Source organism: Hetaerina americana, unplaced genomic scaffold (assembly GCF_022747635.1).
Source record: "Hetaerina americana unplaced genomic scaffold, ioHetAmer1.1.p SCAF_1, whole genome shotgun sequence".
Lineage (NCBI taxonomy): Eukaryota > Metazoa > Arthropoda > Insecta > Odonata > Calopterygidae > Hetaerina > Hetaerina americana.
In genome coordinates, this window is record NW_027286069.1 from 34,036,766 (window position 1) to 34,062,804 (window position 26,039).

General features: G+C 35.9%; 2 protein-coding genes across 2 annotated transcripts; both read right to left on the minus strand.

The window, feature by feature from the left end:
- Positions 1-1,279: 1,279 nt before the first annotated feature.
- Ufl1 (UFM1 specific ligase 1) lies at positions 1,280-16,816 on the minus strand. Its single transcript, XM_071599500.1, has 13 exons — positions 16,736-16,816; positions 16,355-16,500; positions 16,021-16,268; positions 14,793-14,982; positions 14,351-14,497; positions 13,061-13,242; positions 11,689-11,865; positions 9,039-9,212; positions 5,815-6,095; positions 4,780-5,083; positions 4,527-4,693; positions 2,863-3,077; positions 1,280-1,820 (listed from the first exon to the last, which is right to left on the minus strand). The coding sequence occupies exons 1-13, from the start codon at positions 16,813-16,815 to the stop codon at positions 1,609-1,611; spliced, it is 2,523 nt and encodes an 840-aa protein (XP_071455601.1). The 5' UTR covers position 16,816; the 3' UTR covers positions 1,280-1,608.
- Positions 16,817-17,853: 1,037 nt separating this feature from the next.
- On the minus strand, positions 17,854-23,155 carry Hel25E (ATP-dependent RNA helicase 25E). The gene is made up of 10 exons (XM_071588004.1): positions 23,099-23,155; positions 22,650-22,885; positions 21,048-21,268; positions 20,715-20,898; positions 20,350-20,468; positions 19,258-19,389; positions 19,035-19,181; positions 18,733-18,870; positions 18,523-18,640; positions 17,854-18,355 (listed from the first exon to the last, which is right to left on the minus strand). Exons 2-10 carry the CDS (start codon positions 22,852-22,854, stop codon positions 18,342-18,344), a joined length of 1,278 nt encoding a protein of 425 aa, XP_071444105.1. The 5' UTR covers positions 22,855-22,885; positions 23,099-23,155; the 3' UTR covers positions 17,854-18,341.
- Positions 23,156-26,039: the final 2,884 nt, after the last annotated feature.

The following is a 26,039-nucleotide window of genomic DNA, read 5'->3' on the forward strand; positions in this document are numbered from 1 at the left end:
ACCTAGGGTTTTGGAAGCGAAAATGTCGGGTTTCGGGTCCGTGGTCGTCTTCTGGTCGCAGAGCGTCTAGTGATAGCTACTCATTTATTTATTGTTTCGTTTTTGCGGTAGTATTTGAATCTATTTCCGAAGTAACTGGGTGCATTATCTCTCTGAGGTGCTTTTGACCATATTACCGAATAAGTCATTTATGCTTTTTATCATAGAATTATCGATCAACGCGTAAGGTACGTATTACGGCAAGATTTCTTGATTTGAAGAGACTAAGCAACAAGTTTAACATATGAAGTCACTGTTTGCTACGATTTCAATTATTACAAATGCCATCAATGAAGTACGCATCCTAAATATATAATGTCCACATTTATTTCGTTAATCGAAGCAATATTTTTCTTTAGGGTATCCTTCTCCTAACTATGATGACTAAAGGGCAGGTTATAATACAACCCAATTCGAGGTAATCATTTCTGCGAGGAATACACACCATAAACTATTTCCTTTATCCCTTAACATAAATTAATTGTACATATTCTAATGTCATCCATATGTATTTTTGTTATTATTAGATGTTAGAAACTCCTCCCACAATCTTTCAGTATAGTGACAAGAGATGCAAATATAGAGCCCTGTGAATAAATTGAGTCAATCAGAAGGCATTAATTAAAGATTTCTTCCATTAGCTAACTCTAACACACTCACCGTAATCCTTTTCTTAATTCCTAAGAGAAAGAAGGTAGTCATTCAGAGACTAAACAAGTGAACTTGAGAAATATTCAATAAATGTATGATAATGGTATTATTTCCATTATATTTATACCAAAAGAACATGAGCCCTCAACACATAATTTCCTCTGCTTCCTGTTCAATATGGTCAGACATTCTGCTAGTGTTTTTTTTAATTTGAAACCTGAAAATGTCTTCAATGCTTTATAAATCTTGGAAATTAAAATAAATAAGAGTGTCATAGGAGGACTACTCTGTGCAGACTGATGTTTCCAGTTGGTTATTCATCTTTCCTAGCACAAAAGTTACTTACAAAAATTCAACGATTAAATGTAATTTGATGCATATGGTACACTGATATGCCAATCAACATGCCATTTGGTTGCTTTGCAGCTTTAAGAGGTCCGCAGTTGACCACCAACCAGGGAGAAATGATTTCAGTCCGATTTTAGGAGGACATCCCAATTGTACTACCTAGCAAGGGAATGAGTACATTGATTGCCATTTATTTAAATTCATCTTCATGAAAAAAATAAAGTAAATGAGCAGTGAAATATTTTATTTTTAGTACCCGGCATCATTCCGGATTTCTTATCACCTTCATCTTAAAACATACAAAAATCAATCCTTTCACCAATAATATTCCCCATACTGTAAATAAACTTAAAAAAATGTTTCAAGGCAGAATTTCATTGCGATGTTAAAATTTTGTGACGGGGTAATTACAAGCCCCACAGCCACAGTACAGTGCTTAAGCTCCTCAAGACTTTTGAGATAATGATCCAACCAAACTGGTTCCTTTATTTTTCAATGTGAATTTTAAATAATCCATCATTGAACAAAGCACACTAGCACATAATCCAATCATGTACATAGTAGCAGATATCAGTCACCAGTGACTTCATGAGGATTTAGAACATCATCTTGAAGAATTTGCTGCTGCTTGTCCATTTGGGAAGACTTTTTGAAGCTGCAGGCTATGTCTTTAATGCCTGGAAGACCATTTATCAATGCACTAACAACATCTGCTCTCTGCTTTCCAGTGTCATCTCCATCATTGGTTGAAGAATTCATAGTGAGCAGCTCCAAGACTGAGTCTTTTCCAGAGAAAAGTGTAGAAAATCAATGCATTATGAACATGAATATTAATTTTAAAATTTCACTCTCTCTGCCTCCATTTACCATGCAATATCCCTTTTCTTTGTTTAACACTTCTTAAATTTCAATGCACTATTGACTAAAAAAGTTTCTCATCAAAGTGAGTAATTTTAATTTTGGGTCACCAGGATTTTGAACTCTTATGCATTTGTTGATATATTATTTGTGGGAGTACAATTTGATGATGAAAATTAAAAAATAAGCAAAAAACAGAAAACTCAAGCTTTACCACCTGCAAACCTTAGTGACTTCATCCACTCATCAAATTTCAATTTCTTTTTTGAATCCACATCTACTCCACTCTTTTACAACATATGCAATGCATACGCAATGCATACATATGCCTTATTTCAATCCTGCATAGTAATGAATCAATAAAAACAAAATCTACCTTTGAAAAGAGTATTGTTCACCTGCCATGTTAATGAATATACACATACTTGTACAACATATTTGATCACCTAAACCAATATATTTTTTCAGTCAATTTGGAAAAACAACAGCGGTCACTTGTTCAAAATAAAAAACAGATACTATTAATTCAATATAAAAGCACCAAATGCCTTGTTTTCATTTTTATGATAATTTCATGCTCTTTTCACTTCAAACTGATATTTATTTCCGGTACCAAGCACACATTTTTAATTGTATCCAGTTTAATAATTAATACATTTGAGTTCCAATGCCTTGACCAGTCTGTGACAAAATTGGGTCCCACCAATTAGCTGGAACTTTTCCATCACCAGATGACTCGCTTGGTATGACATGAGAATTTATAACTTTCACTGCTGAAGTTGCAAATAAGGGAATAAGTCTCGTGAGCATTTTAAGGACACCCAAATTATGGGTGCTGCAGCTAATACCTTTATCTAATCACAGCACCATGTGAGTCCCATTTTTCTGCCACACCATATTTTTCATCCACGTGAAATCTTGGAAAATGAGGTACCATGAGCTAGCTGTAATAGACCATTAACTTACCATGATAAGACTGAAGGCTGGCACTGATTTCTGCTCTAAGGTGAGGACGTAAGAAAGAGAGAATAGTAGGAACAAACTTCCCGGAGGCATGAAGAATTTGTCCAGTAGCAGCTTGGAATAACACCAAGGAGGCTAAATGGAGAGCTAACGCAGGATCATCTGACACTGCATTCAACTTCTCAAGAAGGGCAATACGATGAGCCTGCATCTGCATCCTGAAAGATGAACTACTTTTACTTTATGATCATCACTAGGGCCAACAGCAATTTACCAGGTTGATATGATAGCCAAGAATAGATCTCACAGCTTACTACGTCCCTGGCCTGCATATACTTCACATATAAAGGTAGAGAAACAGTTCCTTTCCCTGTACTACCAATAGTTTAGGATGATGAGGTACCTACATAATCACAGAGCTGGCTTGGGTGAAGAGACAGTTTCCAGAGGAATCACCCAGGCTTGAAACTAGTCTCTATTCAGTTGCCAAACTCACTAACTGCCAAGCTAACACACCACTTCACAGCCATTGGTAAATGATAATATAATTCATCGTGTAAATCATCCACCTATCCCTCAAAAATGCAAATTTAGTAAATGTCTAGTATTACAGAAAAGATAACTTTAGATTCTATACTGAGACCTAAATATAGAGGCATCCTTGATATGTAAGCAAACTACTAATTGTTCAGAAGGTTGTATGGATTGTTGAGGGTATGGCTCACCCAATAATAAGCCTTATACAGCATGTGAAATTTATACAACAGGGTAGGAGGGCCAGTTCCTTTCACTGTGCTGCCCGTAATTCACAAAATCACATTATCAAGAAATCATTTTGCTAGAGTGAACCTGGGACTGTCACTTAAGTAAAATATACCAATAAATCTTTCCACTAATTTTTTTATACGGTACTACTAGTTTTGATGCATTGGCGTCATCCTACAGTTACAGTACCAGAGGATAACGCCGATGCGTTAAAACTAGTTGTACCAAATAAAACATTTAGTGGAAACAAAAATTGGTATATTTTAATTCACTGATAATGGATTTCCACCAAGTTAAACCTGAAAAGATATATACTGCGAATGTCCATAGTTATCATCCAAATTTAAACCTGGATCCTCAGGTAACTGCATCCTCTCCGTTTAATTATGCTCTCAAATGATACCTATATATCGAGACATAACTGAAAACAGCCTGCACAGTTTTAATGCTATTTTAATGTAACCTGTATGTATGAAAAAGTATGACCAGAGCCTACCACCCAAATGTCTTTTATGTCTTCATGAAGGCTGTTTGGAACAGCCAATATTCATGGAAATACTCAATGCAAGAAAAAGTCCTCTTGAACAATTGACCAAATATACTCCCTCATGCTCTCTCACATACTTCTGTCCCTATTAGCTAACACTGATGTTGATTTAATGCTTTTTGTAGAGTCTAACATTATGCAACATAGTATTAGGAATAAATTTTTGATACATTCATCTACAGATGCTAGAGATTTTGCACGGGTAAGTAGCAATCTTAAGCATATATGTATCAATATTAAGTCAACTTTCACAGTATGATAGTTATGTTGAACTATGAAAATTTTTTGGGAGAAAAACTAATTTGGCTTCATTGTTTTTTATTGCATAATAAATGATAGTATCATTTTTACATACTTCTCCTTCTTTTTGTCCTGCTTCTTCAAAACAATATCACATACAGCCAAAGCTCCTTCAGCAGCCACAAGGTATTCCTCTATTGAATTTCCAGAGAGAGACTTATGTAGTTTCATTAATGGATCTCTCACTTGTGGAGTCACCTCATTTAAAATTTTAATCCTTATCTAGAACAAACAAATACATTAGAACAAATATGAAAATTAAAAAAACAAAATTTTAACATTATAAAAAGTGTGAAAACTGAAAATACCTCGGTAGTTATTTCTTTAGGACCTCCCGTTCTAGCAGATCCCTCTTTAGAGGCATAATCAAAAATTTCATTGGCGATATCACTACACATAGTACGTAGAAGGTGCTTGCCAAGTTGTCCTACTGTCCCATCAGAGGTGCCATCTACCAACTTAGCCCCTCGCTCGTAAAGACGGACATCTATCAGTAATGCAGACAGCCTCTCTTGAAGTTCTGCATGAATCTTTCTGCGAGACTGAGCTGATGAAGCAACTGCAGTTTCTAAAAAGTTGCGAGCAGCAATCTCAGCTTTTTGTTGAATGGACCTTAAAGAACAAGAAATTTACTCTAACCTGAACTGAGATATGGATGTGTGTATGGATAGATATATCTAAAGTAAATGAGGTATAGTAAATGCATTAAGGCAATCATTAAGATGTATACACTATACTAGATGATAGACACCACTCATGCATATGTATTCCTAAAAACAACCATATATTTTCATTTACTCCTGTATGCTTCTTCAAGGATTTTTACTTTAATTTGTTTTAATTTTCAATTAAAATTTTAACAAGCAATTTTTGTTCATCACAGGTGTATTTATAAATCATTCATTAGCTGTGGTAAGCACTTGTTTTATAAGCCTAATTTTTTTGGTCACAGATTCACGCAGTTGTATTCAATAGTTGTACTCTTGCCTTAAAAGTATGAAAAATGTAAGGTCACTGATTACCTTTGGTTAAATTTATAAAAAAAACAATTTTTGTGTTCCATTATGCCCATAGCCATTTCAATTGCTCAGTTTGGATTACAATTAAGCCATGGAGTAAAAACTTTTAAATTATAACCAGAACACAGTGTTGAACACCTTGTCAATTCCTCATCAGTTTCATACAGATAACTTCCCTCGAGATTCCACAGGAATTGAACAAGAGTTCCTCGATTCAAATTGTTTGAAAACATACATGGGACGTATTTTTACACTGCGATTACAGAAATGTGTTGCTAGCAATAATTGTGCCAATACTGGGCTATAAATTTTTGTCACACTCACGGGTGGAGAAAGGTGGCAACCTCAGACAGAAGTTCTGGCGATGCATCCTGTAAAAACTCTACTTGTGATGCATTCTTGTTATCTTGCTCTGCAAGCTCTTGCAGTTTTTCCTGTGCTTCTGATAGACTGAGGAACTCGAGTGCTGCTTTGTTAGACCTGACCCCAGTTCCCTTGCTCCCAGCTCCCCCTCTTCCCTCGTCGTCCTCATCATCTGAGTCCCCACCCCCTCGTCTGCTACCATAGTGCTTCTTTTTAGTTGACTTGGTCTTGGTCTCTCGCCCCTAGAAAAGTAATTTTCACCCAAAACTGGCATACATTTTGACCAACATATTAGTCCGAAAATTAACTATTAACTTTTTTTTAAGTTCAGATTGCAGCTAATAATCTTAGGCATAAAAAAGAAAATATGAAGCAAATACTGAGTAACTCTTGTCATACTGAATTGAGTCAAGTTTTGGTCCCTTGTGAAAAGTGGATATTAACACCTTACAACATGTTCATTAACATCCCAGATGATCCCATGCTGAGGAAGAAGTGGCTCCTTTCATCTGAGAAGGACTTTAAGATGCATTTATTGGTGTCTACTCATTTATGCAGCTGGGCAGATCAGTTTAATGTGAGTAAATGAAAATATCTATTTTCATGAGTTGATAAAAGTAAAATGTTCATTGCAAGATATCATGAATTTCACATGTGCAGAACAGTGGTTTGTATGCATGGTTTAGTTCACCATTATTCCTACAAGTTATAACAAATTACGTCATTTTTATGGAAACAATACGATAGATGAAGCCGACTATATAAATCAATTCCATAGCAAAGATGTTAATTTCATCAACTGATATATTAATATGTATGCTAAAGCTGTTTTGACATAATTACTTTGAAAATGCAATTGAAGAGGCAATTTTGTTTTTGTACTTCTTAATGTATTTGCACGGACTTAAAGTATTAAATTAAAACAATCGTGGTTTACACTAGATGAACAAATAATATGTACTGGATTATTTTATTCATTGCAATCAGAACAATGTATCAATTTTCTAGGCTATTTCATTACATATTCTCCATTCTTAATGACCTCCATGCCGTTGCTATATTTTTTCAAATCCCGGCCACATTCAGTTCGAACCTCACGCTGCTGAAATTGATATAATTCGAAGATCATGGGAAACCCTTAAAAGATGGAATAAGGTACTACCACATGTGTTTGAACGCCAAATCCAATCCTATTCTAAATGACTGGACAGTCCAAAAAAAGGAAGTAATCCAACTTCTGCAAGGGCCTAAAACAAAGAATGAACTTAGAGTGAATGGAAACCTTCCCATAGCCAATAAGTTTGTCAATGAGCAAGGATAATTAAATGCATTTGGTGTGAATCCAGTTCAGTCTAGAGTCTGGCTGACAGATTTATTCAGACATATTTTCCCAACAGAAACAAGTATGTGCAACTGTGTGAAATTGTAGGCACAACTGGTGTATCACCATTGAAAAATTGCTCCACATGACAAAAGACGAAATCAGTGAGAGTGATGAGAATTTCTCGACTCGACGATGATCCTTATTTTTAGGTCACGCTGAGGTCATTATTTTTAGTCAGTGAGGAGAGTGATGATACCTACATTGACCCAGCTGATAACGAAAATGAAAGAATAAACATAACAGTCTTAGGTTTAACTTTGTGGAATTCCTTCATAATGAGGGTAAAGAAGAAACTTAACATTTCCACCAAAAATATTTAATTAAATCTCTTTGGTGGAAATGTTAGGTTGCTCTTTACCCTCATAATGAAAGAATGAGTTGAATAATATTTCTTGTTGGAGTTATCTGATTCTTTCAGCCCTCTTTTAGCACTTGGCATCTTACGATCTAACTTATAAAAATGAAATTAAATGACCCACTACAGATTCTTGTGCATGATTTTGGTATCCACTATTTCAGTGTGTAGGATGCTAAAAGGGAGTGTTATCCTTTATGTCAAAATGTATGAGTGGCCCATTTTTTTACCAGAAAATAGACAAATGTGAACATAATCAATAACTTTTGTCACTCAATAGTTAAATGTGTCTTGCATTGTTCACTGCCTTGAAATAGCTAGAAAAACCTGGTAATTCCCTCTACCAAGCACAGTCTTAGTTAAATTACATAGAAAAATTCAATAAAATATTCAATTCTATGAGTGCCCAGTACATGTATTAGTTCTGTCTCCGAGGGATACGGCGGTAGAGCTAATGACAACGCTATCTTAGCTGATAGTGGTTTTCTTGAAAGTATGCCAAGGGGATGCACAGATGGTAAGGGGTTTTGCAAATTTTGAAAAACTTGTGATGGCTAAAGGTAGGAAATTAGTAAGACCCCTTAATGCAGCTGATAAATGCATAAGTCTGTCATATGTTAGGATGACAAAGATAAAAGCGAGCACACAATTCCATGTGGAACATGAGATACAGTGACTAAGAAGCTTTAATAGTCTGAAGTCTGGTACTATCATGGACCACATCTTGATTGAATATGTTGATCATATGACTACTATAGCTTGCAGTCTGAGTCTTAACATGCTGAGACACCAATGATAAAATTGGAAACATCATATATGACCATATGAAAACCTTTTTCTCTTTCTTTAATTAAAATTTTATACAAATGTAGATGCTCACCTTCGAAATTAAAATTAGTAACTCCTCAAAATGAACCATAGTTCCAGGGCATATGAAAATATACTCTGGAACTATACAAGTAAGGAAGATAATGTCACAAACCCACCAACCAATGGGCATGCATTTGTCTTGTTCTTAATCCACGTTTAAAAACATATTTCAAAACTTCAATAAAATTAAAATACAAAGAAAAATATGTTAATTCAAGTTTATATTTTCATGTTTATATTTTATTTAGGGTCCATTATTGCAATCATCATCTATGAACAATCGTGACCTTTGCAAATACGTTATTGCAAAGGTCTTTTTAGACCATGATAAATAACAGACATTTAGGGTTGAATAACAAGGTTTTGGAAAATATTTTTAATATAAAAGGGACACTTCTTATGGACATTACCCATACCAGAAATAACAGCAGTAACTGCATACACCAAAACATTCATGAATGTAGACAAGGATATTTTCATTTAATTCTGAACATTCCAAGTAAACCAAAAAATATGGAATATGATTTAGTGCAAAAAGATCAATAGGTTTTGATGCAGGTGAAATATTCAACTAACCTGTGTTCCTCCACCACCCTTCCCTCCAGCAGCCTTTTTTCTCCTTTCCTCCCTTCGATCACCCTTTGTGCCAGCTTCCTCACCAAAACCATCTCCAGAAATTCCAAATCCTGCCTTTCCAGTCATCTTCCCACTCTCTAATTGAGCTTGTAAGTAAGCACCAGAGGCTACAGACTATAGAAAAAAATGTTTTTTATTCAGTAGACTGAAAAACAACCTCATAAATTTCATGCAGTTATGCAAGATGGAGCCAACCACATATTTGTTGATTTTGAAAATTTTACAGCAAAATGCATCTGGTAGAATACATAATGCTTCATAAAATTGAACAAAGTGAACATTTTGTCAGCCTCTAGAGAGATGTGAACGAATAACAAACTGTGAGATGTATTTTGCAGTGATTTGTTTAAGTGCTCATCTTATACAACTAGCTTTTGGGGTTAGTTACATATTGCATAACACAATCCAACTAGTCCTAGGCTTATATGCATAAATGAAAATAAGTTGAAAGCAAAAACAATTATTACGGTCTTCTAACAATTTACCTTTTGCCACTTGTAAAAGCTTCAATATATTAAAAAGGACACTGGGCCAGGTAATTTGACCATGATTTTGATGATGAAGGTCTGAAGGCACACCAAACTATACATTTGTATTAAATGGTGTTGGCCTTACGCCCTTCAGGGTTCCTAATTTCATAAACTGTGTGAATGGCAGAAATTTTATAGCAATGGTCCTCCTAGTTCACCCAATAACTATCAGATAAAGAGTTCCACATTAGATGTCATTCCATGCACTGAATATCAGCGAAACATAACTTAATCCCATGGAATTCCTGTACTCCATCCCGAATACATTAAAATTCATTTATGCAGGGTGTAACTTTGGTGAACATATTTCCAAACATTGGTTACTAGATAACAAATAAACTCCAATAATGTCTCCTAGTTAGGAAGATTATCCAAAGTGCTTTCAAATGTTAACATTAAATTGAATTTTGATTAGGTAATATTATCCTATAAATGCTAACAAGAGTTGTTTATCATTTTTTACATTAAATCTACTGTCTCTGAAATACCCGTGATGTAAGCACCCAATTTCGATCAATTGAAACCTAATACTATCTTGGATTTTCTAAAACATATCAATTCCAACTAAGTACTGTTTAAACCCTGTGGATGGATGCACAGAGTATTTACTTTACAGTAGTTATGCGTGATATTTATCACATAACTTCAAATCCCAATGCCTGATGAATAGCTGAAGGACCTTTCATGAAATGTTCTAATGATGATACAAAGCCCTCAAGTTTGACATCAAAATTGAGGGTTAATAATTCAGCAGAATTTACAGAATTATGGGTTGAATTTACAAAATGGAATAACGACAATGCTGAATAGCACTTCAGAGTTACATACGTCCACCATAACTATAATCAATGATCATCAGTTTAATTTTATGATGAAATATCTCACTTTCATTAGAATCAGAAATCATTTCCCCTTCCTCAGATAAAGTGGATGTTATCATCACTATCCAAACAGTCACCATTGGATCACTCAACTAATGGCTTCACCCAACTAATTTATTGAGTCAAGTAATTTGCCATCATCAACATCATAAAATGTAAATACATTTTTTAAACTTGAAGTCATTTTTAAGACCAATGGGTTTTATTGCACCATAACGTCACTCCATCAAATTAGAACATCAAAACTCAAATTAGGACTAAATATGAATGAATAAATCTAGCAGAATCAAAGGTATTATATAGGTGGCAAATATATTACTTCATATGGTGATAACAATGACATAAATGAGACAATGCACTGAAAGGTTAATTCCCTCATTTGCTGGTTATGTACCTCCAATGGTTTAATAATTGAGCCATATAAGACTAATGTTTATTCTAGTTGTAGGAGGCATAATATTGCCAATGCACAATATCTTGTCTTCTGCGTTTCATATCATAAACTTTAAGATTTGATTAAAGCCAATGGATCAGCACAACCATGCATCATTAGAGAAGATATAATATTCAAATTGATATGTCAGAAGCATTTGTAATTAGCACTCCACCTTTATCCCGCAATATATACATATGTAATTTTCTTCATTTTTCTAAAAAAAATTTCTAATTTTCTTCATTTTCTTCAAAAATACTATATCATTTTTCTTAACTCTTAGAGTTGTTGGAAACAAAACAGCACAGACAACAAATAAAAGAGATATATTAGCCAGGAAATTTATGTATGGTGTAGGTTTCTTGACTAATGTGCTGAGAACCACTTGGAAAATACAGTTTAGGTAAATTGGTTGTTAGTTGACAAACCCCTCTAGCATTCAGATAATCCATTTAAATTTTAGACCAAATTGACAATAGTGAAATGGTTTTATTTGTTCACATAGACAATATTTTCCTCATTTAAGTAAATAATCCTTGTTTTGGCTGCCCACTGGAAGGCAATGATAGATATTCTCAGCAATTGGAGCACGATGACAAAAAAGTACTATATCATTTTGTGGCAGTGAAAGGGTTACCAACTATTCTTAATCTAGCTGATCCAAACAGAATGATAAAAGTGAGGAGTGAGATACATCATCGTCCAACATTTAACAAAAATTACCCGCCATTACTACTAATACTCACTTCTTCTGCTCTTTTAAGAGCCATTGCCTCTAGAGGCTCAGCAATAGACTTTAGAAATGGCTCAGTAATCACAAAGGACTGACAAAATATGCGAAATTTCCCACTGTCATGGTTCTTGAGTGCTTTGGATAAAAGGAGGCCAACATCATCAGGAGTGAAGACAGATGGAAGGAGTTGCTGTAAAATAAGGAAGAAAGAAATATCATGTCACCTAAAGTAAGCACAATCATTAGAAATTGGAGTGTATTCATGCATGCATCCAGCCTCATGAGCATGCTACTTCTACTGGTATTCTCTGAGAATTCAGACCATGAACAAAATCTGTCAAGCTATTGCTAAATCACCCACTACAGCCAAAAGGATAAGCAATAGATGATTTCATTTTCTTATAAGATAACTTTTATAAGAAATGGTCATCAATCTTAAAATAAATTCCATTACATATATGATACAAATATTGACACAAATGATTAACCTTATTCTCCATTTTTTAAACATTTTTATGAATGACAAGTATTTGCAAATGATTCTATCAATATAGTTGTTTCCACTTCATCACGTAAATGGTGTAACCTTATCAATATTTGCAAGTGAAATAATTAATAATATGACTCATCCACAATGCCTGCCTCTAATTCAATTAATATCAATTAAGTATTCCCATAATATTAACAATGATAACATTGCCTCTTGTATGCATTTCTCATTCCTGCACAATAGGGTAAAAATATGATGCTTTATCAATTGCAGACTATGGAATTCACAAAAATATAAGCAGAATAAAAATGAAAATATTTTATCACACCGTGAATATTAACACAAATTTCCTGAACTCAAAATGATACCTAAACTTCAAAACAATATGACAATAGTCCCTTCCATAGTATATTCTACTGAAAAAGTAATTAAAATGTAAAGCTTGAAATCCAAGTTGGGGAATGAATTTTCCTTTATCTTCAATCTTAACCTACATAACACTTATATCATAATGGGCAACATTCTGAACACATCCTTAAAAGTATGCATACCACCTCCTCGAGATAAGAGAATATATTATTCATTAATGATGAATATTTTAATTTCCTAAAGGTAAACATGACGTTCAATTATGGGGTCAAGGTTTAAAGAAAGGAAAAAATTGTTATCTCAAAATTTCTAGGAATGTTAAACCATATGCAATGCTCTATTATTTAGCAATCCTAAACACATGAGATACAGCAATACAATGAGATGGAGCACTGTCAGGTAAAATTTATGCATGCTTGATGAGAACACATGATCAGTAAGGGATTGGTCAAAAGAAGAACTTGAATTTCTCGAAAAATATAAAGTAACCATAAAATGGCCAATTGGCAGGTATTAAGAGTCTGACCTCAACATCAACCCATGCTTCAGTTGCAATGGCTTCATCAACAGCCGCTTCCACATGCTCCAACATAGATTTCCCAATGGCACACGTAGCCAAGCAGTGAGGCTGATTTTCTCCCGGAAAATTGTGTTTTTTCACAAAACCAGCTGGATCAGAGATGCCCAATCTTCGAAGAGCATCATACTCTAATAAAAAATGGAACATGGATACATGAATATGCAGTAAAAAAATGCAAAAAGTTGCATGTATAAATGAGCACATTAAAAACTAAATTCATTCAATGAGTTCTCAGAAGAAAAGACATAGAACAAATGTTGCAATGGTTGTAGATGCATACTCAGAAAAGAAGCATTACCTCAGGTGCATGCACTGCACCATTAATTCTCACCAAAACACCAAATAAGGTGTACAAGAGATGTGGTCTAATAATGTCTCACTTCATCCACCACGCATTCTCTATCTGGCCTTTGCATCACCAGAAGTTGTAAATAGAAATCTAAAACTCTAACATATCCATAAAGTTAGTTTTTCCTTGGTCACAGGCTATTCAGAATAACATGATTCAGAGAAATTTATTCCAGTATTAATATGATTAAAGAGGACATGAGTCATGCCTCATTTTGGCTCAGAAAGGTGATTGACTTTAAAATGCTATATGCACATGTTTAACTGAGACCTCAAGTACTTATTTAAAATAAATTGAAGTTTATGAAATGGCAGAGGGGTCTTGACTTCTGAAATAGCATTAAGTACAACTGGACCCAGGACATTATATTACAACATAAAACAATATTTTTCAACAATGGCCCATTTCTACATAGTTTGTATATTTTCTTATCATAAATATTTCAAACATCCTAAAATCATAGCAACAAACCTCAATGTTGGGGTGATAAGTGAATATGATCTTATTGATGTATGCATTCAATAGTTTAATTATTTACATACATATATAATCATTGTTTTAGCTGAGTACTGAAAAGTCATTTTAATATTTTGAATACCAATTTTATAATCATTGTGTGGAGCCAAAGAGAAATCAAAAATGAAAATGCAGGAATTCCAAATGTACACCAGAGGTCGAATAGGATAAAGTAACTGTTGCAGTATCTCCTGCAATTCTTTGAAGTCAACATTATTTAATGGGCCTCTGGAACATGCTTGTTCATTGATGGACACCAGTTATAAAGTGGCTTATATCAAACATTAGTCCATATTTCTCCCAAAATAAAGAACATTATCATCACCAAAATTAGCTTTCAACATGTTTAAATACTAAATAACACCTTTTACCTAAATATCCATTTTGTCTGAAGAAACTATTGACCCAATCTGACTGGGATTTAGAGTAAACGGACGGCACAAAGAGGCTGTTGGGTCCTTGCTTCCCACTAAGAGAACCAGCCACTTGCTTCTTTTCAAGAAGGCCTTCCACCACAGCTATCAATGAAAAAGGAAATTTACATATAAATGTGGGTTTAAAAATTTCAGTAGGTTCTTCTGCTTCTAAGGTACATTTCAAAAAGATATAAGATGCACACTTTCCAATACTTATTACACAACTAAAATATCGCATAAAATAACACATACCCTTCACACAACTCCCATACAGTATGGTATTTAAAACACTTTGTAAACAGGCCAACGTTACGACTCAACAAAGGCACTCAAATAATAGCTAACAACTCTCCTGCCTCGCAAGTCTACATTGACTTGCTTAGTCTTATATACTTACAATAAAATATACTCTCTGGTATGCTGCACTGTGATATAATTGATGCAACCATTGTCGGGCGTGTAACAGCACACAAAGCACCACGGACCACAGCACGATTCCGCGCCACATATGCTTCAGTAAAGATTAACCTTGGGTCTTGCCTATCTTGTTTTCCATCAATTGTTTTCCCAAGCTCCCTCTCCACTAACTGCAGCAAAGGATAAATTATGACAATATGATACTTGTGTGTGTCTGCTTTGTCTTAAAATTACAATACAATCTAATACAACTGTAACACAGGCAAAATAATATTCTTGCATGTGCTGTTGGTATTTTATCACCCCAATATGCATTGTATCAATTAAAATGATGAGCAGTCAGTGTCAAACAACAACACATGACTAATATACAGGAAGAGCTGAATAGAACATGATATTAGCTGTATAAATCAATACACTTTGACCCAAAATGTGTTACACTCTCAGTTTGATCTTCATTGGGAGCTGCAGAGATGACAAATCATTAAATATTGGATTTTTTAAACATCCCTACTTATGGTTTCAGACAAAAACCTATTGATCTGGTTTCATCAGTTTCCTTTGGACTTTAAGAAGACTATTTGGTCAAACTTTCAGAATTGAAAAAAATAAGTTTCCACAAAATGTCTCTTAAAAATTGTATTTTTTAAAAATTTGATGTTCAATTTTAGAATCCACATGTATAAACAGAGAAAGATAAAATAATTAATAGAGAGAGCCAAAAAGGGGGAACAAAAGTGATAACAAATTTGTTTGTTCCACTGATTTTTATATTTAAAACGACCAGTTTCGCCGAATAGTCGACATCATCAGGTAAAATATACATTACTATTTGACATTTATATATGCATGGATGTGGTGGGATGGGGTTTTGGGTGGACGGGAGGTGTGGTTTGGAGGTGGGGAGAACTTGGAAGAAAGGATGGGGGGGGGGAGGAGTAGTGACCAACCATGAAAGGGGGGATAGTGGGAGAGGGTATAGATGAAGTGTAGAGCGTCAGCCGCGAAGGGTTGAGTTTGCTATCGGTAGGGGTTTGATGGTGATGCTAGGTATGGTAGTGGTGAATAGATGAGAGGGGGGTTGAGACCCTCTCTCCACACCATACCTCCCATCATGTTCATTAAATGAAGAACACAATGTTACCTAAAGCGTCTGTAAATGTGCAGTTACAAATACTTTGGACAGAAAATATAATAAGTTGGCTAACCATTTGCAGAAAATCCCCAGGAAGATCATAAGTCCTGGTCAGGTTGGAAACAGAAACTCGTCCCTCACGCTGCAAGCGATCGTTGATTTCCTGAGCAACTCTATTTTGATAGCCTTTGTCAATTAATTGTCCCAGTATTACAGTGTATGCACCTCTCCCATCCTTTGACGAAAGCTCACTGACACGAGCTTCTACTTGGCTCAGGTCCACGGAGAGCAATCTAGCAAGTTCCACCAAATTAATCCTGCCTGGAGAATAAAATTTGGAGATTTCTTAGTAGTTATACGTTTTACACAATAAAGGAATACTCTGGTAATTGCATAAACTGTGTTACCTCCATGTACATATAACTCATCCAAAATCTCTTTGGTGAGATGCTGCGGAGTAACGTATTCTTTCCCATCGGTCGTGAAAAGGACATCTAAAAGTTTGAGATCTAGAAGTTTGGAGATTATTTCTATACAGTTATTTTCTGACAGCCTGAGGGATAACAGAGAATTTCACATTTGAAAAAAATCATTATTGCTGACCTTAAGAAGTACAGTGACACAAATTTCGTCCAAAACTAAATGTAAATACAAAAACATATTGACATGGCTTAGCAGACGAAATTTTGGTTTATGGAAATTACACACTTTTATGTCATTATTAACGAGAGAAATGGAGTTAGAATATTAAGTAATATAAAACTTCGAAAACAAAACTTGCTACAAACCTCTGAACCGTGCAACTAAGTTGAGCCCGCTGAAAATCTGCGGCTAGCCTCTTAATCTCATCCCAATCCACAGCTGCCATGTTGGCGGTAAGACCAGTTTGACAAGTGAAGGTTGAAACAAGGAAAATATATGGTGGGCGGCGTGATGGACATAAACAAAGCTGCCATAGCTCTTTGAATAACTTCACCGTCGTTCCGCGGTTTAAACAATAATTCTGGAGCGAAGCACATCAAAATTAGGTAGAGCGGCTAAATGAAATGATGGCAATCATCCGCGTGCACATTCTATCAAATACTAGAGCTCTATAGCGATGGATTATAGGTGAAAGGCCTCAACCAGGTTGCCTTCACATCTTAGAATCCAATGTACTTGTAGGACTAATGTTAATGTCAAGATACTACTTCAAAACAGTTTGATATTCCCCATAATTCAGGATCCCGTAAATAACAGTGTAGTCCCGTGTTCCACTGAATAATGCTCTCTTAGCCGTGCTTATCTCTTAATAAAAATACAAACTTGCATATATGTGGCGAAACCGCTATAAAGTGCAATTGAGCTTGCGTTCGAGCTTCCAATAACTGATGTCATTGGGATTTAAGTTTGTGCAAACTCTTCTCTATTACAGGTGAGTAAAACACCACTATTAAAAGTTTAGCAACATCATTAATTCGCATTTAACGAATTTAATTATTTTCAATCCTTCCCACATCGGCCCTTGCCCGATTGGGTTACCCAGGAAGGAATATCTGTAGCATTCAATTCTAGCCTTGTCAGGTAGCATTCTTTTTTCCGTTGCTCAACAATTACTTCGTGAAGTCATGGTACACCAGAATTAACAGAGATTGATCAAGAGTTGGGTTCGCGACAGTTCACTAAAATGCACTAATTCCGAAATACTCACCAACAATGCAATAATTTCGGGGTAAAAATCATTCGCCTGGACTGGGAATAGCTTACCAGCAACATATCATTCTGTGAGCATCTTGAGCAGTTACGAAGTGGCTCTCCTCAAAGTTGATTCCTCACCACTTAATAACCGTTGTATCAGTAGGTAATAAAATTCACCAGCAAGAAAATTTTCTTGGGAAAATAGGGAGAATTTCAAACAAAACCAATATTGCTTTTGAAAGATTGTTATTGACATATTGATTTGACAAAATGCACTATTCATTTAAGTCCACTACTGCACAATGACCATTGTACAATAATATTCCATGAAGTATAAGCCACCAGAGACCTATTTCACATGACATTTAGCATGACTACACATGGGCTTCACAGAAATTAACATGAAACTGCATCACGATGAGATTGACAAATACTAAAATCACTGGCTAACTTTACTTGCATTTCTATACATGTAATAAAAATAAAATTGAGTAGTTTATTAACTACACATTAGTGAAATACTTTGTTAAATGCCACACTTATGACATTTATCAGGAATTAAGTGCAACAGCTCCACAACACTGTGAAATCTGAAACGTCACATTTTAAGTCCATCAGGTATTGTTGGAAGGTGTGTGAAAGCAATAACTGCACAGTCTTGGTACATCCATATAACCTCTTCGAGGAGACGAAGGATCAAATAAACTTGTCATTTCTTTACCGCCCTTCAACTGAAAAAATAAAAATACAACTGAATACCAAAAATCAAATCTCACTCACTCAACCTGAAGTTATCATTGAATTTCAGTGAGAGAGTTCAAGATTCTTTCATCAAAAAGTACAGAAATAAAAGATCATCATGTTGCAACAATACACTACGAAAAATAACATTACTTACTGTAAGAGGAGAGATCAATTTCATCAGGTAATTCGGTTATGTTAACATCAAACCTGTCTTGTACATCATTTAATATTTTTGCATCTCCTTCATCACTGACGAAAGTTATAGCCAAGCCCTGCAATGAGAGGGGTTAAAATTTAAGAAATTCACCCCAACTAATGACAAACATTAAGATTTTGGAAGTCCATTAAAAGAAAGAAATATTACCTTGGTTCCAAATCTACCAGCACGTGCTACTCTATGCAAGTAAGTATCAGAGTCTTCTGGCATGTCATAATTGAAAACTATGTTAACTCTCTCAATATCCATGCCTCGGCCAAACAGATTTGTTGCCACCAATATCCTCTAAAATTAAAATTTTAATAATTAAAAAAAAAAGGAATCTCAAATGGCGAGTATAACTATAAAATAATGTATCAGATTTAGATAAAAAATCACTGGAATCATATGTCCCTATCATGATTTCATCATCAAGCCATCAATAAATAAATTGTAGGTATGAAACAAACCTTTTGAAAATCCTTAAACTGCTGATAACGAGAAAGCCTCTCTTCCTGTGTCATACCTCTGTGAATAGCAATGGCAGGAAAGTTCTGTTCGATCAACAACTGTGCTAATGCCATGCACCTTTGAACAGATTTCACAAAAATAACCACCTGCAAGAATTGAAATCCTCCATTAATTCCACTAGAAAGATGCACAAAAATAATTATTTTTAGACTTCAAATTTACCTGGTTGAATTCCAAAACATCTAATAATTCAAATAGTTTTTTGTTCTTCTCGTTCTCCTTTAATTTTACATAGTGCTGCTGCAGGCCATGAAGAGTTAGTTTTGCTTCATCATCAACATAAACTTCCATAGGCTGTTCCCCAACATAAAGGAAGAAACAACAACAAACATGGCACATTTAAACAAACAACACCCCAGCCTTTCATCCCAGTCAACATTAAAAAATTGAATATCTGAATATTAATTTCAAGCACAAAAAAGTAGGCAATAAAAATGAAAACACCCTTAATAAAATTTACTGCTTTGTTAAATCATGCAAATTAAATCCCTAGAACCCTGGACTGGGGTAGTTTCTGCCTAACATCTGAATTTTATGTTGCCCGTTCAGAGTGATGGAATTATGTACGATTCTCACCACCAATGTTACCTGCCCCAGTTTCTACATACGGTTTCGTTGGTAGAGGCTGGGAAATCCTCCACCACTGGACCTCCATGCAAAGGGGTGATAGACGTTGGAGAAATAATGCTGATGATCCAAACAGGCAGTTGCATTTAACATCAATCCTTAACCCCTTTCTCATCACAGGCCCAATAGCCCGATATTTATATCCCAATTCAATTAAGAATCCTCTATCGGTCATGATCTCATGTATTCACATTAATGCCAATACTGTTGCAGCCTAACATCCTGACAACCCTGACCTAAGAATCTTCGTTTCTTCTCTTCTCTCTTCATTTCTTGCAATCTTCTGTTCTTCTTATCTTCACCTACCCAGCTAACCTATTCCCACATCCCAACAACAACTCAAAACTCAAGCAGGTGCTAAATGCTTCAACTCCAATTCAGTTTCAATAGCAAGATAATGAGGTAAGGAATTGAACTTAAAACTTGGAAGACCAACCGGAATTAAGTTTGGAATGATAGATGTCTGGCTCTAAATGTTATTGCAATTCGAGAACCTAACAAAACTCCAGGCTCAGCCCCAAACTGAAGAGCCCACGCTCAATTCAACACCTTCCCATAGGACATCAACCTAACCCAACATATTTTAAACTAAGTGATGGATATGTAACAATTCGGAGGATAATTTACATCTTGCATAAACTTCTTGCAAACAGGCCTGACGTCCTTGCTCAGAGTGGCACTAAACATCATGACCTGCTTTCCATGGGGGGTGTTGCGGAATATTTCTTGCACATCTCTCCTCATATCTAGAAAAATAGTAACAGCAATTAACAATTACTCATGTTTCGTTCATTAAATAGCTAGAAATAATTTACACTTTAAAACAATGTTTGGTGGTAGCGTACTTCTTTCCTAATCAGGAGGAAGCATAGAACCACCCAGTATTTAATGTACACAGTATAAAAACGCCAGACTGAAAATTACAACAGCCTGGAGCTGGGACTGTGATAAACTAAAATTAGTTATGTAGCCTTAACAACCAAAATACATACCTAATAGCTCCAACATTTTGTCACATTCGTCAAGAATGAAGTGCTTCAAGTGCTTCAGCACCAACTTCTTGGAGCTAACCAGGGCAAGAATACGACCTGGAGTTCCAACTACAATGTGAGGGCAACTGTTTTTAAGAACTTCCTCATCCTTTTGGATAGGGAGGCCACCAAAAAACACACCAACCTACACAACAAAAAGAAGACCCATTAATCAACCTGAACAACCATCTAAATTTAAAAAAATAACTGGTGATAAGCTATGATTCCAAAATAACCCAAGAACAAGGCTTAACCCAAACAATGTATCTAAAACAATAAATGGCAACCACCCACCTTAATAGTTGGCATGTATTTTGAGAATCTCTCATACTCCTTGCTAATTTGAAATGCAAGTTCTCGAGTGTGACACATCACCAGGACATGGACTTGGTTATCAAAAATTTCAAGTTGCTGCAAAGTGGCCAAAACAAACACAGCGGTCTTACCCATACCAGACTTAGCCTGGCATAGGATATCCATTCCAAGAACAGCTTGAGGAATGCACTCATGTTGAACTGAAAATAGAGAAAATACCTCGAGTACACTGAACGGATAGAATTCCTTTATATCAATTAAATGACTACAACTAAACATATGGCAATTAAAAAGTACTATTAACGTTTATTAGCCATTCCCAATCTGGTACCAATACAGCAAATGAAAGCAGTGAAAACTGTTTTTATTAACAGATTCAGGCAAATATTAATGGAATATTCTCATGGACTGCTGGCATCCAAGAACAAATCACAGGGCAATCCATTTGGAAAGTATATAAGGATATGAAAATCCTACATTTAAATATGCATTTAGTAATAACCTTTTCAAAAAGTTCAGTCTTAGAAAATAAAAAATCATTAAATATATTGGCGCGGATTAAGCAAACAAGTTTTACGCATTAGATAATCTCAATCCAAGTAAATTTGCCAATTGCTGCATAATACTCCACGGGAATAATTTGGACAGTCTTTAAAAATAAATGGGAATAGAGGAAATCCTGTTTAGCATTCCTGACACGCCGGAGATGCTAGAATGGATGCAACAAATTCATGCATTTCCTATCAGCCAAATTCATACTCTAATATTAAATTTCGAATTTAAAAAATACGTGAACCTGAAAAGGCGCGAATATCTTGCGGTCTCATATGCCCTGAGAATCGAATTAATTTACTCAATTTCGAACATTTTAAAGTTAATTTTAGAGTAAAATCAGCTGTTACTGAAGATAAATTACGAGTTACTTGTAAGAACAGCGGGTGAAACGTGAACGAACAGAAATAATATCTTAACCATTACTGGAAAAATATTATCCGGTCCAATAACTGTAACAAATGATAGTCTTAATCAAAAGTCAAGAGATTTGTAATTCTAATTAGTGAAAAACGTTTCGATGACCTTCCAAACACATTCACGTCGACAAAATAAGATGACAGGGAGATAAGTTGAAATAAGCCTCATGAAAATACATATATATTTATGATACGATTGATGGGGCTGAACAACGCCGGAAAAACTTCAGGGTACCTTTATCTATTGGAAAATGGAAGTTTCACACGCTTAAATCTTAGGGAGCAACAGTACACCTCGTTCTTCGCACGGGACATGAATACTTTAACCTACTTCGTCAATTACTATCCTCATCTCGAAAAACCCACCAGAACATAACGGGGCACAGTTTCCCAACTAATGATTTCGCCGGACTGCTACCCGGTTATTATAACTTGCATTAATCAGAACCTTTTGATATACAAACAAATTTCCAGAGTGAAGGACGTAGTAGAGTTGAATTTCGAACAAGTAAACGGTCCATGGAAATTCGAAAGCAGAAAAACTGAATCACAATACACGTGGTATATAACCGCAACGGCCATTTTGATTAGCCATTTTGGGAAGAAATACCTTCAGATGGATGTTCAAAACCACAATCAGCAATAGCTCTCAATATTTCCGGCTTAAGAAGAAAATCTCTGAAGCCTGAGCTGTGTATGGAAACGTATGTTCCTTTAACGTCTTTTTTGGTGGCTACATCTCCCGAACCGTCGACGACGGTTGTTTCATTTTGTTCTTCATCCTCGTAGTCCAAAAGATCATCATTATCTGCCATTGCGTTGTTATTTATGGATTACCCCAAGTCACTGTAATATAAACAGAGAAGTGAAGATTCCCAAGAAAATCAATAGCATTTGAAGCTACGTCACAATCTGCTACAATGTGAAACTTAAGTTATTAATAATAATTATACAGTGAATAAAATTCAGAGTAAGTTCATTCTGTACAAGAAAAACATTTCTTCAAGAATAGTAAAGCAAATAGAACAATACGAGGAGAGAATAACCCGGTCAACTTACCAAGAGCACAGTTCACCGGCAATGGACGCTAACAAGTAGCAATGGCGTTGTTTCATGCAGAAGTCAAATTATCTGCAATAAATATCTTTACGTAGGTCGTATAAATAAGTGTAGCTTGGATTTTAAAAATTATAATTATATTTATTAATACTAAATAACAACTCATTCATGATTTTAAGATCACTAAAAATTAATGAAGTAGGATAAGTTTTCGACTTGATATTTATATACTTCCGTTCATTGGACAGAATTACCCCCATCTGTTCTTCAATACTTCGCCTCAATAAACAACAAAAAAATGATTAATCTTCCTAAATCTGTAATTATAAATTATTAAAATTCGAATTAAATATATTATAAATTACTGCAATGGTGAATTTTGGTTTAAACTAAAGCATTATTTGTGAAATTTTTGGGCGGACTTTTTGAATATTCAGAAGTGTCCCAAAAGTAAGTTGAATGAGCTAGCAAGCTGCGTCTAGTGACGATAAAGGTAATGGGAAGTTAGGGAAGCCAACTATACCCACGTCAGTTACCTGTAGGCTGATCCACAGTGCGAATCCCTGCCAGTTCGACCCCTTGTTTTAGTGGCAAATCGGAATTTCATTATGCCGCGTTTCAAGGACCAGCGTTGCGCGATTAAATTTTTGTTGCACTTAAGAAATCGAGGGCCGAGACTGTTGCTCTGCTAAGGGAAGCTTATGATGACAATACCATGCCCCAAAATATGGTTTACCGCTGGCACAAGATGTTCCGGGAGGGAAAAGTGGACATCGAGGACGAAGACCGTCTGGACGACCGTCGGAGTCACATTCCGACCAAAATGTGAAGAAGGTAAGGGACAGGTTGAACTCTGATCAACGCTTGACCGTTAGAATGCGTGCGAATTAGTGTTATATCCCTTAAAGTACTGTGCATCGCATTGTTACCGAAGATTTGGGCATGCGGAAGATCTGTGCAAAGATGGTCCCCTTGGTGCTTTCCAATGAATGGAAGGTAGCTCGTGCAACGATCTCGAGTGACCTCTCACAGCAATGCGAATATTTTGGATAATATTATTACGGGTGGCGAAACATGGGTTTTGTAGTATGACCTGGAGTTGAAAAGTCAAAGTACTGAGGGGCAAACGGCAGCTTCCCCGCCCCCAAAAAAGGCAAGAATGAGCGAGTCCCGTCTGAAGTCCATGCTCGTCGTTTTTTTCGCCAAAAGAGGCATTTTCCACTTAGAGTTTGTGCCACAAGGACAATCAGTTAGCAGTCATTTTTACCAGGAAGTCCTGAAAAGGCTCCACAGCAGAGTGAAACGCGTCAGGAAGGAGATCGCCAACACTTGGCGTCTTCATCATGACAGCCCGCCGTCACATTGTGACTTCATTTTCACGAAGTACTTGGCGAAACGCGAAGTGGCAATACTGCCCCAGCCGCCGTACAGCCCCGACTTAGCACCATCGGACTTCTTGTTCCTGAAGATCACGACGGGGCTCAAGGGCCACCCACCATTTCGGGACTTCGGAAGCCGTCAAAGAAGCGACGACGAGGTGCTTGAAGAAGGTCCCCGTCGACGCATTCCAGGGTGCGTGCAGCGACTGGGAAAAATGCTGGCGCCAGTATTCCAACGCGGAAGGAAGCCACTTTGAAGAATTTTCGTTGATTGCACTTTAACCCTGCAATGAGTTTTTTCCTGGGCTAATTTTGCGACATACCCTGTATTTAGATAGTGACATAGGATAAACAGTAGATTTTACAACAGCCTTTCAGATATTTAATTTTCAAAATAAAAGCGGCGCCTATGTGACAGGAATAGCCCCTGACCAAGGCATATAGTGCATTAAATCGTAACTAATTTCAAACTTAAATCAAAATTGTGAGCAGTTCCTCGACTAGCTGTTGCTGTATTTTACTACTGGAAACGAAACAAGCAAGAGACCGAAGAGAGAGATAAAATTGGCCGTTATTTCCAATGCATATCGATCTAGTCACCATATAATATTGGTAAAATGAATTGGCATCAGCCCGACTAAGGCAAGGGTAGATTCAACGTTTCAGAGCTTTCCCATATGCTTACTGTATGGCCATGGGCAAAATTTGATCCCTTTAATTGCGTCAATATCCGTTCTCGCCGTACTGTCATTATTTTCATTCTTTAGTGTAGGTATTATAGTATCAAAATCATCTCATTTCAAAAAATGTGCTTTCCCGAGGCACGTCATTTTTTAGTGACACAATATATTGGATACAATATATAAGAAATACTATTGACGTTATACAATCGTTAACTGTTTACCACGCCTGCTTATGTTTTGGCGGCTTAAATATTTCCTGCTGTTCCATTAATTTGATTTGGCAACAACGTTTAGTTTGTAGGCAGCAGTTGCGTTGTTGCCAATAGAGATCAGCTGACCAGCATATGATTTCACGCCACCCTTCACCTAAAAACTTTTACTCGGGAAAAATAAATAATATAAGTTGAAACTTCATTTTTATATATAAATCACATCTGTGTGGGACAGGATGATTGAGAAGTATGAAGTGACAACTCCAGAGAAAGGCGCTGACGACATTTCTGACCAAACTAGCGAAGAAAATGAGAGCATGAGTGATGAAGAGACCGCAGATACGGTAGAGCAAGGTAATGTTTCATATTGCAGCAGTACTCTGCTCTAAAATGTCAGGTATTCGTAACGTTTGTTTATTGCAGAACTCGAGGAGCTGAACTCGCATTTGGATAACCTTGATTCTGTCCTCGACAACTTGGAAAAGAAAAATGATGATATTCATGCTCAACTGGTAGAGCTTCTCGAAGCCAACCGACAGGTTAAAATGCTGTTTCAAGATGGAACGTCGCAAAATATCAACCAAAGTAAAGAATAATCCATTATGTGGCGTTTAGATTTGGATAACTTTTATGTTTATAGCATTGTGAGTGTGGAATACATTCCAGA